The 13,680-nt window shown below is 39.5% G+C and overlaps 1 protein-coding gene across 1 annotated transcript in view; it reads right to left on the bottom strand.

The window, feature by feature from the left end:
* The window catches only part of ZCCHC14 (zinc finger CCHC-type containing 14), a 63,010-nt gene that overhangs the window by 36,951 nt on the left and 12,379 nt on the right, over positions 1–13,680 (bottom strand). Inside the window, exon 2 of the mRNA XM_080410676.1 lies at positions 6,516–6,639. Within this exon, the coding sequence (XP_080266802.1) occupies positions 6,516–6,639 (124 nt within the window). The remainder of the gene's footprint in view (positions 1–6,515; positions 6,640–13,680) is intronic.

Genomic DNA, 13,680 nt, shown 5'->3' with positions numbered 1-13,680 from the left:
CATGACAAGGAGGCGCATGGTATATACACAATTAAAACTGCTTATAGGAAATGCTCGAGTTCATATGACAGTCTCTAATACGCAAGAGTCGCTGGTAAACATATACAGCATGACTTTCCACTGAAGCCAGCTCCCTGCAGCTCTTGGCCAAGGGGTAGTAGACCTTTTAGTCTTCATGCAAAGTGCCTGTGAACCACAAAGGGCTGCCCTTGAGAAGGAGTCTAGGCCATGAATTACAAATTCAAGTAAGGAGCACCTCTAAATACTTGCACAAAAACGTTATGACAATTATTGCATGAGTAGGCAGATCAGAAGTCTACTTTTCATTCAGTCAGACGAATCCTCATGCTGGCTCTCCCCTCCTCTCCCTTTGTATCTTGTCACAGCAATCCCAGATCACTCCTGACAAGTCTTGTTATGTGGAAAGGGAGGTAACGAGGACACCAGAGAAATACAGACTCCAACCTCTAGAGAGTATAAAAGTTAGCTTATTAACAGTTAACAACATAAATTTGCCGGAGTCCAGGTGCAGCCTCAGGAGCGTGGAACTCTACTGCCAGCTCTGACACAGCCGAAGGGTGAGCTCTTAACTTGGCCTCTGGCTTTGGGGACATAAAATGGGCATCTATGCCTGTCTATATAAGGACAATCAGTAAAACTTGTTAGGAAATGCAGTGGGGTTTGTTTTATTTTATTTTAAAAACTAAAGACTCATGACTATTGTCTTCATTGCAAAATTAAACCTCCAGCCTTAACTGCACTCCAACTACATAAGACAAGCTGCTGCATGATTTATGCAACATACAGGCTTCAAGAAATGTCTTAATATACAATAATCTTCTAGCACAGGGGAAAATATGCAACATCAAAACATTATTATTTTTTTTAAGTACACTAATCCTTGGATTTGGTTTCTAGAATTAACTCTAAATACTTGATACTCATAAACCCACTAGTATATTAGAGACAGTAAGCCAGGAATGCAATGCCTTGTGTCTGATCTAGCAATCTCCATTGCTGAAGTTGAGAAGCAGAGTTCTACTTCAGAGATAAAATGGACAAAGGCATATACAAACAGCTGAAATATTATATACAGTTGGTAGAGGAAGATTTTTCCTGAAGGTTTATCATAGCCTAAATATTTCTTTAAGCCCTACCCTAACAGTAGTTGACCCAATATTGTTGGAGATGATGTATTTACTTAAAAATAGAATAATCCAGCTACACAACTAATGCAGAACAAGGCACTAAAGTCTGGACTCTTAGCCAAAAGGATTTCAGAGCTATTCTCCCTCTCTATTTTCTCCTTGCCTTCAGACTGAACAACTGGTGTCAAACATTTCAGGATGAAAAGACTGTTGATTGCCATTAACTAAGAGAGCTCCTGCAGTCTAGTTTCTTGGGGAAAAGGATGCGTCAAAAGTGGGAGACAAAAAAGGTGCAAGACCATACAAATACATTTTGCCAAGAAAAATAAATTGGGTAGCAAAAATAGTGGTTAGAAGTTCTGGATAGCTTATACCACACATTTCTGCTGCCTACTGTAATGAAATAATTTAGATACCAAAGCTTGCTGCACATTAACAATCAGCTTAACCTACCTGAGGTCAACAGGATTACTGCAGACAAGGATGTATTTTACATCTTAATATTAATCCAAAATTAAATCAATATATTACTGGGATGAGTTTTCTCTGCAGTTTGTTTTTCCTCACGTCCACAGACTGCAGCTCCTTTTCTCCACTAAGTCATGTGCTGTTCTAGCCTGGGACACTGTCGAGGCTTTGCAGGACCCTGTATGTGGACTAGCAGCATACCTTCAATTAAGCAAGAAGCTTTACTGTGCTCAGCAGGAGTACTAAATGGAGTACATACTGTGGAGTAAAGCCTACTGCACCCATTTTACTTCAAAAAGCTTTACTCCTCTCTGTCCACAGAAAGCAGTTTGTGCCTATCATTAGACGCATGTGTTGCAAGAATTGTGATTCAGCTTCACTATATAAGGATCATATTTCAACAGTTGCTTCATTTGAAATCAGACTGGCTTGGAAACAATTTTGAGGTTTTGTGTGGCAACAGCGGAAAGGCAAGATAAATATACAGGAAACACAAAAACAGGGGGATTTTTGTCACTTCGCAGAAAATTAGACTTGCTCAGTCGAGGAAACCATCTTCCAGACTGCTTTATGAAGGAAAACAGTGGTAAGTGCCACCTGCAAAGCCTCACAGCAGTAATAAGCATCTTATAAATACCAACACAGAACTTCCACTGCAGAAAATTTAAAACAGAGGCTGTGACAAATCAAAATTTTACTCAGTATTATGAGAAATTATGGTATGAAGATGCAGTCTTCATACTGTAATGTTTTGCAACTTGCACTGCCTTTATTATAAAGATTCTTTTGTTCTGTACTTCAACATCTGGTCTAATGTACTTTATTCCACTGTGCTTTTGGAAAATATGCTGTGGTCACTGACCATGTTTAATACATTGCTAAAATATGTCACATGCACAAAGTAGTACTTGCCTACAGTGCTATCCCCCTTAATGGCCAAATCATTCTGCTTGGAACTTTACAGGAAAAGTAACCAATAACATCCCTGGTGTATGGGAAATTCCTATTGCTTTTTTAGAAAAATACAAAATAAGCTGAATTTTTCATTCAGCATTGACAGCCGTAACTACCGCCCTTTGGGAATTGCCACACAAGGTCAGAACAACTCCACGTCCATAGGCTTGTTAGAAATCAGCTTTGTGAATGGGACTTCCCATAGCTCAGATCGCTCCTTCTGGACTTTGGCGTAACAACAGAATTTCTCTTAGCCACCTGCACAGGACTGCCTACAAAACAAAGGCTGCTAGTGAATATACTACTTTTAACCAGTGACCTTTAACCACCTGGGTGACTTGCTGCTGGGAAAACGTTCTGAAGGTAACTCCCCCAAAAATGTAGGGTAAAATCCTAAATTTGAAACAATCAACATCAGTGCCTTTAACAGAATCCCTCCAAGTAAGTTTGTGGACTTTGTTGGTGTTGTGCTGGGAAACACAACCGGCCTAGAGAAGGGACCACCACTACACTGTTGCTAAAGTAGGTACCTATCAGGCAAGCATGAAATCTCATCAAAACTAGAATCAACATTTCTGACACCTTCTGCAGCTATAGTTGCACTGGTTCAATTCTTGTAGCATTGCAGAAAAAAAAGCTTAGAGCAACAACCAGGAAGACAGTGTGGCACTAAACCCACACACGGTACGCAAAAAGTGCCCAACCTTCATTTGAATTTGGTAGTTTTGTTCCGATCAGCGTTAAAACCATAGTTAAAACCTGACTGCGTTCTACAAACAGTGGAAAAAAGATCTAGCAACAGATTTCTCTCGGAATCTCAGTGACATGTAACACAAGAATCCATCTGTGTTTACCTCTCTTCTCCTTGACCAGTGAGATCTGTCAATACCTTAAAAATCTGTAAATAAGCCTGTCTGCAGCTTATAAGCACAACAGACAGTCCCTGAAAACAGGGAAAGTCTCCACTTCCTCAAGTCACATCCAGTTAAAACAACTTCCAAACTTTTCACAGATGTGAACGATCCTAAACCACTAATCAAAAAATATGATTGAAAAACACAATTTATAGTGCATGTTACAGCTATTAGACTTCAAAAGAGGTCCACATCCTTCTAGGTCAATACTCATTCCGTGTTTTTTTCTAAACTTTGCACAAGGCAACTATTTTACAACAGAAGAGTCCAGATAAGCATTTCGGGTATCTGCGCTTTATGTCAACAGGTACAGGATCTTCCTAGTGTCACAACTTTTTCTCTGCAGAAATGTCCTTCTTAGTCTACCCTGCTTCAAGCACTGATACATGCAGAAGGGAGAAGGGGCTTTAGCTGAGACTGAAGAACAAGCATAGGAAAATGAGTGAATTTTGCTAAATAACCACGATTGCCCCTGCTGGTCACCACTCCAACTTGGGCATTACAGCATGAATGCAGTGTCCCAGTGCCTGATGACATTCTCATGGTTAGCTGGGCCTCTGAGATCAAAGGAAAGGTTTATGGACTTCTCACAGTGACACATGATATATAAATTCATTTCCCAAGGCAGCAATATTCTGTGAGGACTGGGTGGTGAAATTATTCAGAGGTTATGTATTTGACAAGTCTCTACATGAAGCATGTATGAATGTTTCCAGCTAACCACTTAATGCAAACACAAGTGCATACAGACGTTCACCATAGTTTGTTTAAAAGCATTGAGCAATATAGTCCACTCTTCTCGTGTCTCTCCCGTGTAGAAACTTGAAATAGTTTATGCTAAAAGCTAGTTTCAAAACATGGATTAGGGAAAATACAGCCACTGATAGCTTTCAGCTCCAAGCCTACTACAAACCCATTCACTGTTCAACTATATACAGAGTACGTTACATTACTGACATTTCTACAAATCAGGATTAAAACCATTCACTGAATTAATACAAACTGTCTCTAATCCAACTAAGCACCATGGATACTGCACCTTTCATGAGCTTTTGCATTTTTCTCCTGTTTCAGCTACAGCCTTTTTAACTGAGACACTTCCAGCTCCAGTACTTTGCCAAGAGAAGAACGATGAACTTAGGCAGCTCACTATTTCTGACCACAAGTGAGAAGAAATCCTGTCCTCTCAAGCTGTCTGGAACAAGACTCACTAGAAAGTATCAACACAAGAATTACACAACTGGCCAAGCAACCTGTCTGTTCCATACACTCATGACTGAATTTCACATGCTCTAGTTTAAAAAGTTAGCTGGTCCTGCTAAATTAACACTTGTTTGTTTGCCACAAGAATCAGAAATCTCTAAGCGAGCAATGTGGCTCTGGGCTGGCAAATCATCTTCAGTTGTGCTCCAATCTTAAGAGACAGAACTCCCTACCAGACAGATCATCATATATCAAGGAGAGCTCAACACAATCTTTGCTGCTGGTGAACCAGAAAGCAGAGTATCAGTTCCTAAGAAAACTGCATTTGTTCCACAAACTCCTTTTACCAACCACCACTAAGGGAATCTATAAATTAAAAAGCTACATTCTCTGAAAACTAAGCAGGTATTCTATAAGAGAAAACCAGATGAGAGGAAAACCTAATTAATTTTCACCGTGTACCATGACTAATCTTGGCATATATGGTACTGGAATAGCAATCACAGAGTACAAATGAAAACAGTGTTGAACCCTGTCCTATTTTTAATCAGATGAAAGCCACAAACTTAGCCATGCTTCTGCTTAGTACTGCATTTTCTTCTACCCTGATGGTTTTTACAGCTGGAGAAATAGCTACTTACAGCACTATTCCACTGTAAAAAATTATTGTTACTTACAGCTACTAGGATTATAGTTGAGGATGTCAAAGAAAAGGATGTCTGGTGGAGGCAAGCTAAGAACATTTCCTTGGGACATTTAACCCTTTCCAATCTGTATCAGTTCCACTGAGCAAAGACGTATTTTTAAATTCTTTATCACCATTTACATGGTGCTAAACTTTACTTGCAACGTTATACAGCAAGCCAGTGGCAGAAAAGGAAACAGAACTCTGAAGACCTATTCCAAATTAAAAAAAAAAATTGATATGGTCCATGACAATATTTGTAATGATGTTTGAAGGCAATATACTAATGCTGCTAATGTGATGGTATATTTTCCCTGCATTTGTTCTGCCGTAGAGCTGTTTTTCTAAATACCACAAAGAGTTCACAAAAGCCATTCTACACAAATAGCAGCTTACAGTTCAAAGACTTCCCCCACCTAACAGTACTTTTTGTATGCATTAAACAAAAATACTGTTAGTCACATTTTAACCTAGGCATTTTAATATTTGTAATCATAGCCTGGAGTGTGGAAATGGAATGCATACTTATCAACTCAAAATTTGCTAAACCCAGTTTTTGACCAGGTCAGCATGTGATATAGCATTACAAAAATAAAACTAATTTTTTAACCACATTCAGAGTGCGTACATGCTGAGAAAGGTGCAAGCTCTTTCCGGTCTTCCACTCCTCTTCCCTCAGCATCTCACTTACACTTATGTTCTTGGGAAACAAGAGAAACGTGGAACTGGAAGCTTAACTGCTGTTTTAAATGGCTTCTCTTCTCCCCAGTAAAGCACTACTCATTACCATATGGTTCATCCAAGAAGTAACCTGCTACTATGAGGACGGAAGGTAGAGCGTCAGCTGTATTAACAACTCTGAGAATATAGTACTTCATGAGAGCTAAGGTGGTATTTCAACTCATAAGGGACTGTCTTGCTTATTTTCCCAAGAGAAGAATATGCATACTTGTCTGCTGCTGAGCATTTTTCACCGATACATTAACATTTACACAAAAACCTTTCTATGATTTCCTTTGCTCAACCCAACCCACAAGTAAAGCAAAATCCCAGTCTCCAATCACAATTAAAATAACACTAATCACCATCAAGAGATATGAGTTTGTTCCCCCATTAGAAGTACGCATGCGGAAAAGGACACACCTTTGGAGTGTTTCCCCGAAGGCCTCTTGGGTAACGACTCCTCAATGGAATGTGTTGATGTATGTAGTACATTTTCCAAACTGTTACTGACGCTGCTGATGGGGGTTTCGGACCTTGGAGTGACCTGAAAAGTAAAAAAAACAACCACAAAAATCCAATAAAATACACTGAGGGAATGCACAAACATCACACCTTCTTCCAGAGTGAGCAGAACCACTTTGAAGGCAGTTAGGAGAAGTTTGCTTCTTTAGAAACCAAAGGGTGTTATTACTGATTTTCCACAAGTAACAGTTCAGGGAAGTTGTTTTAGTCAGCAGCTATTCACAAATCTAGATTATCTTGGCTAATCTAAAAAGCTACTTAAGGTATAATTCTTTTTTAAACAATAGTCACACAGCAGTCAATTGTGGAGATATTGCAAGACCCTTAACCTCTCCACAGTGCAGTTCTTAACTTTTCAACAAGAAGACTAGGGGAAAAGGGATCTTGGAAAATATCCTTTTTATGTTATGTCACCGTGCTGGTTTTTGGCTGGGACAGAGTTAATTTTCTTCATAGTAGCTGGTATGGGGCTACATTTTGGATTTGTGCTGGAAACAGCATTGGTAATTCAGGGATGTGTTAGTTACTGCTGAGCAGCCCTTACACAGAGCCAAGGGCTTTTCTGTCTCTCACACCATCCAACCAGTGAGTAGGTGGGACTGGGTGGGGGGGGGCACAAGGAGCTGGGAGTGGACACAGCCAGGACAGCTGACCCCAACTGACCAAAGGGATATTCCATAGCATACGATGCCATGCTCAGCATATACAGCTGGGTAAGAAGGATGGGGGAATGTTCAGAGCAATGGTGTTTGTCTTCCCAAGTTACCATTACACACGATGGAGCCCTGCTGTCCTGGCGATGGCTGAGCACCTGCCTGCCAATGGGAAGTGGTAATGAATTCCTTGTTTGGCTTTGCTTGCATGCAGGGCTTTTGCTTTACCTATTAAACTGTCTTTATCTCAACCCACGAGTTTTCTCACTTTTACTCTTCCGATTCTCTCCCCCATCCCGATGCAGGGGCAGCGAGCAAGCAGCTGTATGGGGCTAGGTGGCCAGCTGGGGTTAAACCGTGACAGTCACCTATCTACACAGATGGAGACTCAAGGCATTTCAAAGTATTTCCACACAGATTACAATAAATTCATTCCAATTTATCAAAAAACTCAATTTCTTGTCTTTGCCATTTAAAAGCCTGCTATCATGATCATATTTCAATGAAAAACTGCACACTAAAAATGCCCAAGCAGAAGGCTGCATCATCTGAATGGGCTTCATTACCCAATACATACCTTCTAAACTGCATTTAGCATAAGAAAACATTTTCACCATTACTTGAAACTACAGAAACAAACATAAGTCAATAGAAAAAGAGGAACTGAACGCTGCCCACTTCAGCTGCTGTCCACAAAGGCATTCACAATTATGTAGCAACACAAAACCACCTTACTTGTAACATTCAAGCCTACCTCATAATAAGGCAATTACTCTCTTGTTTTCTAGGTAATGAGAAGCAGAAGTAGATGAACAGTTACATTAGCAGTCTTGAACACAAGGGTTTAAGTATCTTAAGAGGAAAGTGTGCTTTAAAGAGGTAGCTAAGACTAACAAAAGCACTCCTACTAACTTACTTGAATTTCAATTGCCACATTTTGAATCAACCTGAAATCCTGGTATGGAGAGCTGTAATTAGAATTTAACATGGATTTTAGCCTTTTACAAATCACAGGAGAAAATGTGCATTTTTACGTAACCAAAGAAACTATTCTTGATTCACAGCAACCAATACCAGCAACTACAGGTCCCTGTAAGGAAAAAGTCTCACTCAGACACTGTTTACTCGACACAGCGCCATGAGTTAGAATCATTTATGCTTGAAACAATACTTTGTTCACCCTATCATTAGCCTTACATATTGACATCAATCAGAATACACAATGCAAGCCAAAAATAGCACATCCCTACTCTATACAATTACCTATTGTAAGCTCCATTTTAAGACCAATGTTTACGGATTTATATGCAGTTTAAGCCAGCAGCACAAGTGAAAGACTTTGTCTACTTCACATCCATAAAAAAAAGCTTGTATGTGCAAAGGAATCAATCCAGAAAGGCAGAGTGTTGGGAGGAAGCAGGATTACAACTACCTGCTTTCCTTTTCAGCACTGTTAGTCTGCTTTTCAATGAAAAAAATATTTACTCGTATGCTTCTCCAGCACAGCTTTCCACCAATAACAAAACCTCCGTTATTAGGCTTTCCTATTAGAAAGACTAGCCATTAAACTCTAAGCTTGGGGAGAGGTGGGGAATAGTTTAAGTCTCCTTGCCAATGTCAGTCTTTACCAAAGCTTATCTCACACCACCTCTCTCCTGGAGCTCATTAAACTCTCACTCCAGTGGATTGCTGCTGGGAGGAAGTTCCAGTGGACTGAGCAATGACACCACCATCCTCCTGGCGATGGGAGATTTCAGAAGAGCAACTGAGTCACAGAGCAAGCTAGAAAATTATGTTCAGGCAATACAATGTTATCCTAAACAACGAGGTTCCAAATATTCAGGACTATCAGCAAATATAAACACTTACAGTACTTGAAAGAGTAAGAACATCACCACGTGGTCTCAGAAAAAAATCTCTAAACAAGCAGTTTGTTACAATATATTGCCTCCTATCTTGTATTCCCTTCTTGCCACTATCCTTAAAATAAACATCGCGTGCAGTTTAAAATTTGTATTTTGTTTATACATAACCTCCAATTCTTTCCATAAAGATTTAATTTTTTTATACTTGGTGAAGATTAATTTAGCCCATATGTCTTGACTGACTGAGCTCATATACTATCTGATTCAGTCGCACATCAAAGCAAAGCAGTTTCAAATTGGCCTAGAAAAATCACAAAGCTCTGATTAGTTCCAAATGGAGCACTTTGTTAGTGAGCTGAATGGTGCTATAACCAGTAAATCTGACTGCTTAAAGCTCTCATTCCAAATTTTAAATAATTTTTTCCACTGACTTAAACATAGCAATACTGCAAACGTTTGGATTTTTTTAGGGAAAGTAAAATAACAAAAAATGTTTTGCAAATCAAAGTTCTATTTCCAAAATAGTAACGGGGCATGTGAGTGTGTGTTTGGGTTTTTTCGGTTGGGTTTTTTTTAATTTATTTTTTTAATTTGAGACCAAGGAAAACAGAACAGAACCTGTCAGCTATGAACTGGAGAAGATACTGTCCTGGGACGGTTGAGAAAAACAGTGGCAAAAGCTTAACAGTAGATGTCCAGGGAGATCTTGTCCAAATTCAACTGTACAAGGTAAATTCTGGGAGGAATGTTCACCATATCTGAACACTACTGTAATCCCTAGTTTGGAGTCAGCAGAAGCAACTATTAATAAGTACTCACTGGATTCTCAATAAAGAACACAGCATTCCAGTGAGATGAAGATTCTGAAAAGTGGTTAGCAAATTGCTTTGGATCTTTTAGGATCTTTAACATCTCTGAAGAAAGCCAAGATGCCATTAAAGAATAAGCATCTGCTGTTCAAGAGCTGCTAAAGGTTTGTTTTCTAAAGCTCTAACAGTCCACAGCAAAGGTGGATAAGCTGGCATCACAGAAACCAGAAATGTTCAGGCTATGTATAATAACAAACCACAGGGGTGACATTTTATAAATGCGGAAAAATTCATGATTCATTCAAGGTCTAAGAAGGTACAGTATCAGACATCTGAACAAGAGATTTTGGATTTTTCCACTGAAATTTGAGAATATTAGCAGAAACAGTTCACAAAGACTACTCAAAAACAACAGCAACCCCAGAGAGCTAAAGCAATAGAAATTTTCTTCACTATGCCTAACCTGACTCTTAGCACAGCATTTTGCAGAGGGTCAGGGAGAAGGAAAACCCTCTGTTCACCTATCCATAGTTTCATTAGGTTACTCCTAAGTTGTTTTAACATCAGAGTGGCCTGTAGGCTTATTAAATGACTCTAGAAGATGCAGGATTCAAATGGGTGCAGAAGAGATTCCTAAACTATTTTTACTCATCTCTGATGTTGCATCTACTCCCTCCATAGCAAAGCATCTGGCTCACAGATGGAATTCTGATTTTCCAGATTAGAACATAGCTTGTCTCCTGAATTTCAAGTTAAAGTAGTAGCCATAACTAAAAATAACAACAAAAATTCATCACTACCTAATGACTAACTGAGGCTCAGACTGAATTCTTCTGTGCCTCATTCTCCATATTAGTAAAGACAGCAGCAAAACTGGTATTAGTTACCAAAATACATCCTCCCAAGCAAGGGCTAGAGGAGAAGGATCACAGAATGCCACCCTGAAGGCCTCCACCTCCAGGAGTTAACCAGGAAGAGCAAAAATTGCTTTGATTCAGGGGTCAAGGACAATCGTGCCAAGGTATCAGATGTAATTGCGAGAATTTTAGCTGTTATCACTTTTTTTTCCCCTTTTCACCTGCAAGCGAACAACAGCATTTTTTTCAGCAGAGCGATCTTCTTTTTGGCAAGAGATGTACTAACAGGCAGAGATTTTCTTCGGACAGGAAAAAAAAGTTCTACACTACAAAGCTCTCCAAAACACTTGACCCATCATAAAACATGCAGAAAAATTAATAAATAAAACCACACAACAAAACCAGGAGCAGTTAGTTCCACAGGGGGTGATTCTCTTTCAGCCACTCTTACCTGAAGTGGCTCTGCCACGATCCAAGACGGTGGAAATCAGTGTGGAAAATATGGCAAACCTGTAAAGCCAGCTTCAGTAACTGGTAGATTTGCTTCCCCAGGGACAATGCCTAACATTTAATATAGCAGTCTTTCATAAAAATAACAGGACTGAGAGAAATCAACTTAATGTGGCAAGAATTTTACCAAAACAGCAATATGTTCCTTTTAAAAATAACTTAAGCAGAACACAGAATACATGGCATAATAGCAAAGTATTTGCTGACTTAGTTTGAAGTGGAGCCAATACTAAAAGTTAACATAGCTTACTACCTAAAGTAACATGTATACATGTAACAATAATATATGATTTGATGGAATAAAATACAGATCTCTATACCTAGGTCGGTATGAAGTTTAGGTCATGCATTACACAGGAAAAGTGAACAAAATATAAAAGCAAAGAGTCAGTTACGTGAGATACTAGGGCTGCAGCTAAAAGCTACACAAACATTCTCCCATTGATCACGCAGGAAAAAACTTTTTCACATGATGCTGTTTTCGAAAGTGGCCAATGATACACTGGGGAAGCCCCACAGATAAATGCTTCTGCCAATACTTGCTTTGGAAGTCTCAATTTAAAAAGGTTTTTCATAATCACAAACTGACCTCCATGCTCGAGGCTGATGCAGGTAACGTATAAGAGTGCACTCAGGAATTGGAGCACTGAAGTCTGGGGGGAAAAAGAACAGTCAACTCCATTCACTCCTGCCAGTTTCATATTAGTGAGTATTAACAGCAGCTTATTTTGAGGTTAACACCAAGGTCTTTAACACAGTGCAATGCTGTTTGCAAAAATGCTCCAGCAGAAGCTTGATGGCAAGGATACAGCCCTTGCATGCTTAGGCAGATAAGCTGCTATTTCCCAATGCAGGAACATAACTCAGGTTCCCAAATTACTTGGGGGGGAAAAAAAAATATTTTAGAAATGCACTGCTGACACTCAGATGTCAGCCTACTGATGTATGAGATTGTTCAGTAGGCTAAATCTGAGCCAGAAGCAAGAGCAACCAATGCAACGAGCTGAAACTCAAAATCTACTGAGACTACAAAACCAGGAGGAGCAAGACTGAGCAAACATCTTCCTCTAAGTAGCAACAAGCCATTAGTCTGCCCAGCTGCTTGTGAAACCATAGCCTCAGGCACCAGTTCTGCATTTACTTATATATGCAAAAACCCAACTGTTCTCCTAGTAGAAGAACAACATTAAAAACTACTCCTTTTGAAGATTTGGGCTCTTCCACAAGGATGTTTAAGGAACTCAAACACACCCAACCTTTCATGTACCTTTTAAAGTCCTCAACACTGCTCAACATTTAAATTCATGTGTTCAGTTGCTCTGTTGGACTGGGACAGGAATGCAACTGAAAGCGTTTGTGCTAGAAATTCATGCAGTATGTATAGCCAGGGTCTACAAAAAAAAAAAGATTTAAGCACCAGGTGCAATCAAGTCATGTGTGTCCATGTTTCTCCACAACTACAAAACGTCCCACACCTATTCTCATAGGAGGCCGGTAAAAACATATCCATCTTTGAACACAAAGGGTGAAGAGGCAATTCACAGTGAAATAGGATAATAGATTTTGTCCTGTGAGGCTATTACTGGAATGAAATGAGGCATGCAGTACTAAAATGCTACAGGACAATCACACACCTGCTACAAGGCTACATTATACATTCAGCAGAGCAGATGGACCAGAGAAGTCTGGGCTAGATTCTATTGACTAAGTAATTTCTACTAAAAATCCACTGCTTAAAGAATTGTGAATACTTTGTTAACACCAGGAACATAAACCTACTACAGAGTAACTGGACTTTAACTACATTGCACTGGTGTTTGCCCTTCAAGGCAGACAGTCAAAAGAAGCATTTGAAAACACCTGGCAACTGTAGTTTCTGCAAAGATGTGCGCTCACCCCTTAAGCCAAACAGGTGAAGCCATGCTCTGCAAAGACCTTTCAGAATTCTTTAACGTTAGCTAACGCAATGCTTGCTGCCATCACTACAGTCTCCAACAGTTAACCACATGAGCTTGCCAAACAGGCAAAAACCATGGGATTTCCCGCTGAAAAGAAACACCGAGTTAAAGATTGAACTCTAAAGGGAAAACTAAAGGGAAGACCTCTCTGTAACAGGCAACATGAAAAACACAAGTATTAATACAAATAAGCTATAAACCAACAACCTGTTTAAGCTACCTGATCTTCCACGGTTTACTATAGCTTACTGGACAAGCTGCAAGTGCAACCAGTTCACTCACATTGTGCTAGTTCAACGCACTTTCATTCTAGACTTCTGGTACATCAGAATCATACTTCCAGAAGAGACAGATGACAAGAATATTTTACTCCTTTTTCCTTCAAAAACAGAAAGAGAAATAAAATCTGAA

Source organism: Falco punctatus, assembly GCF_963210335.1.
Source record: "Falco punctatus genome assembly, chromosome: 14".
NCBI lineage: Eukaryota > Metazoa > Chordata > Aves > Falconiformes > Falconidae > Falco > Falco punctatus.
Note: the sequence above shows the minus strand (reverse complement) of the source record. Positions and strands in the feature narration are given on the sequence as shown.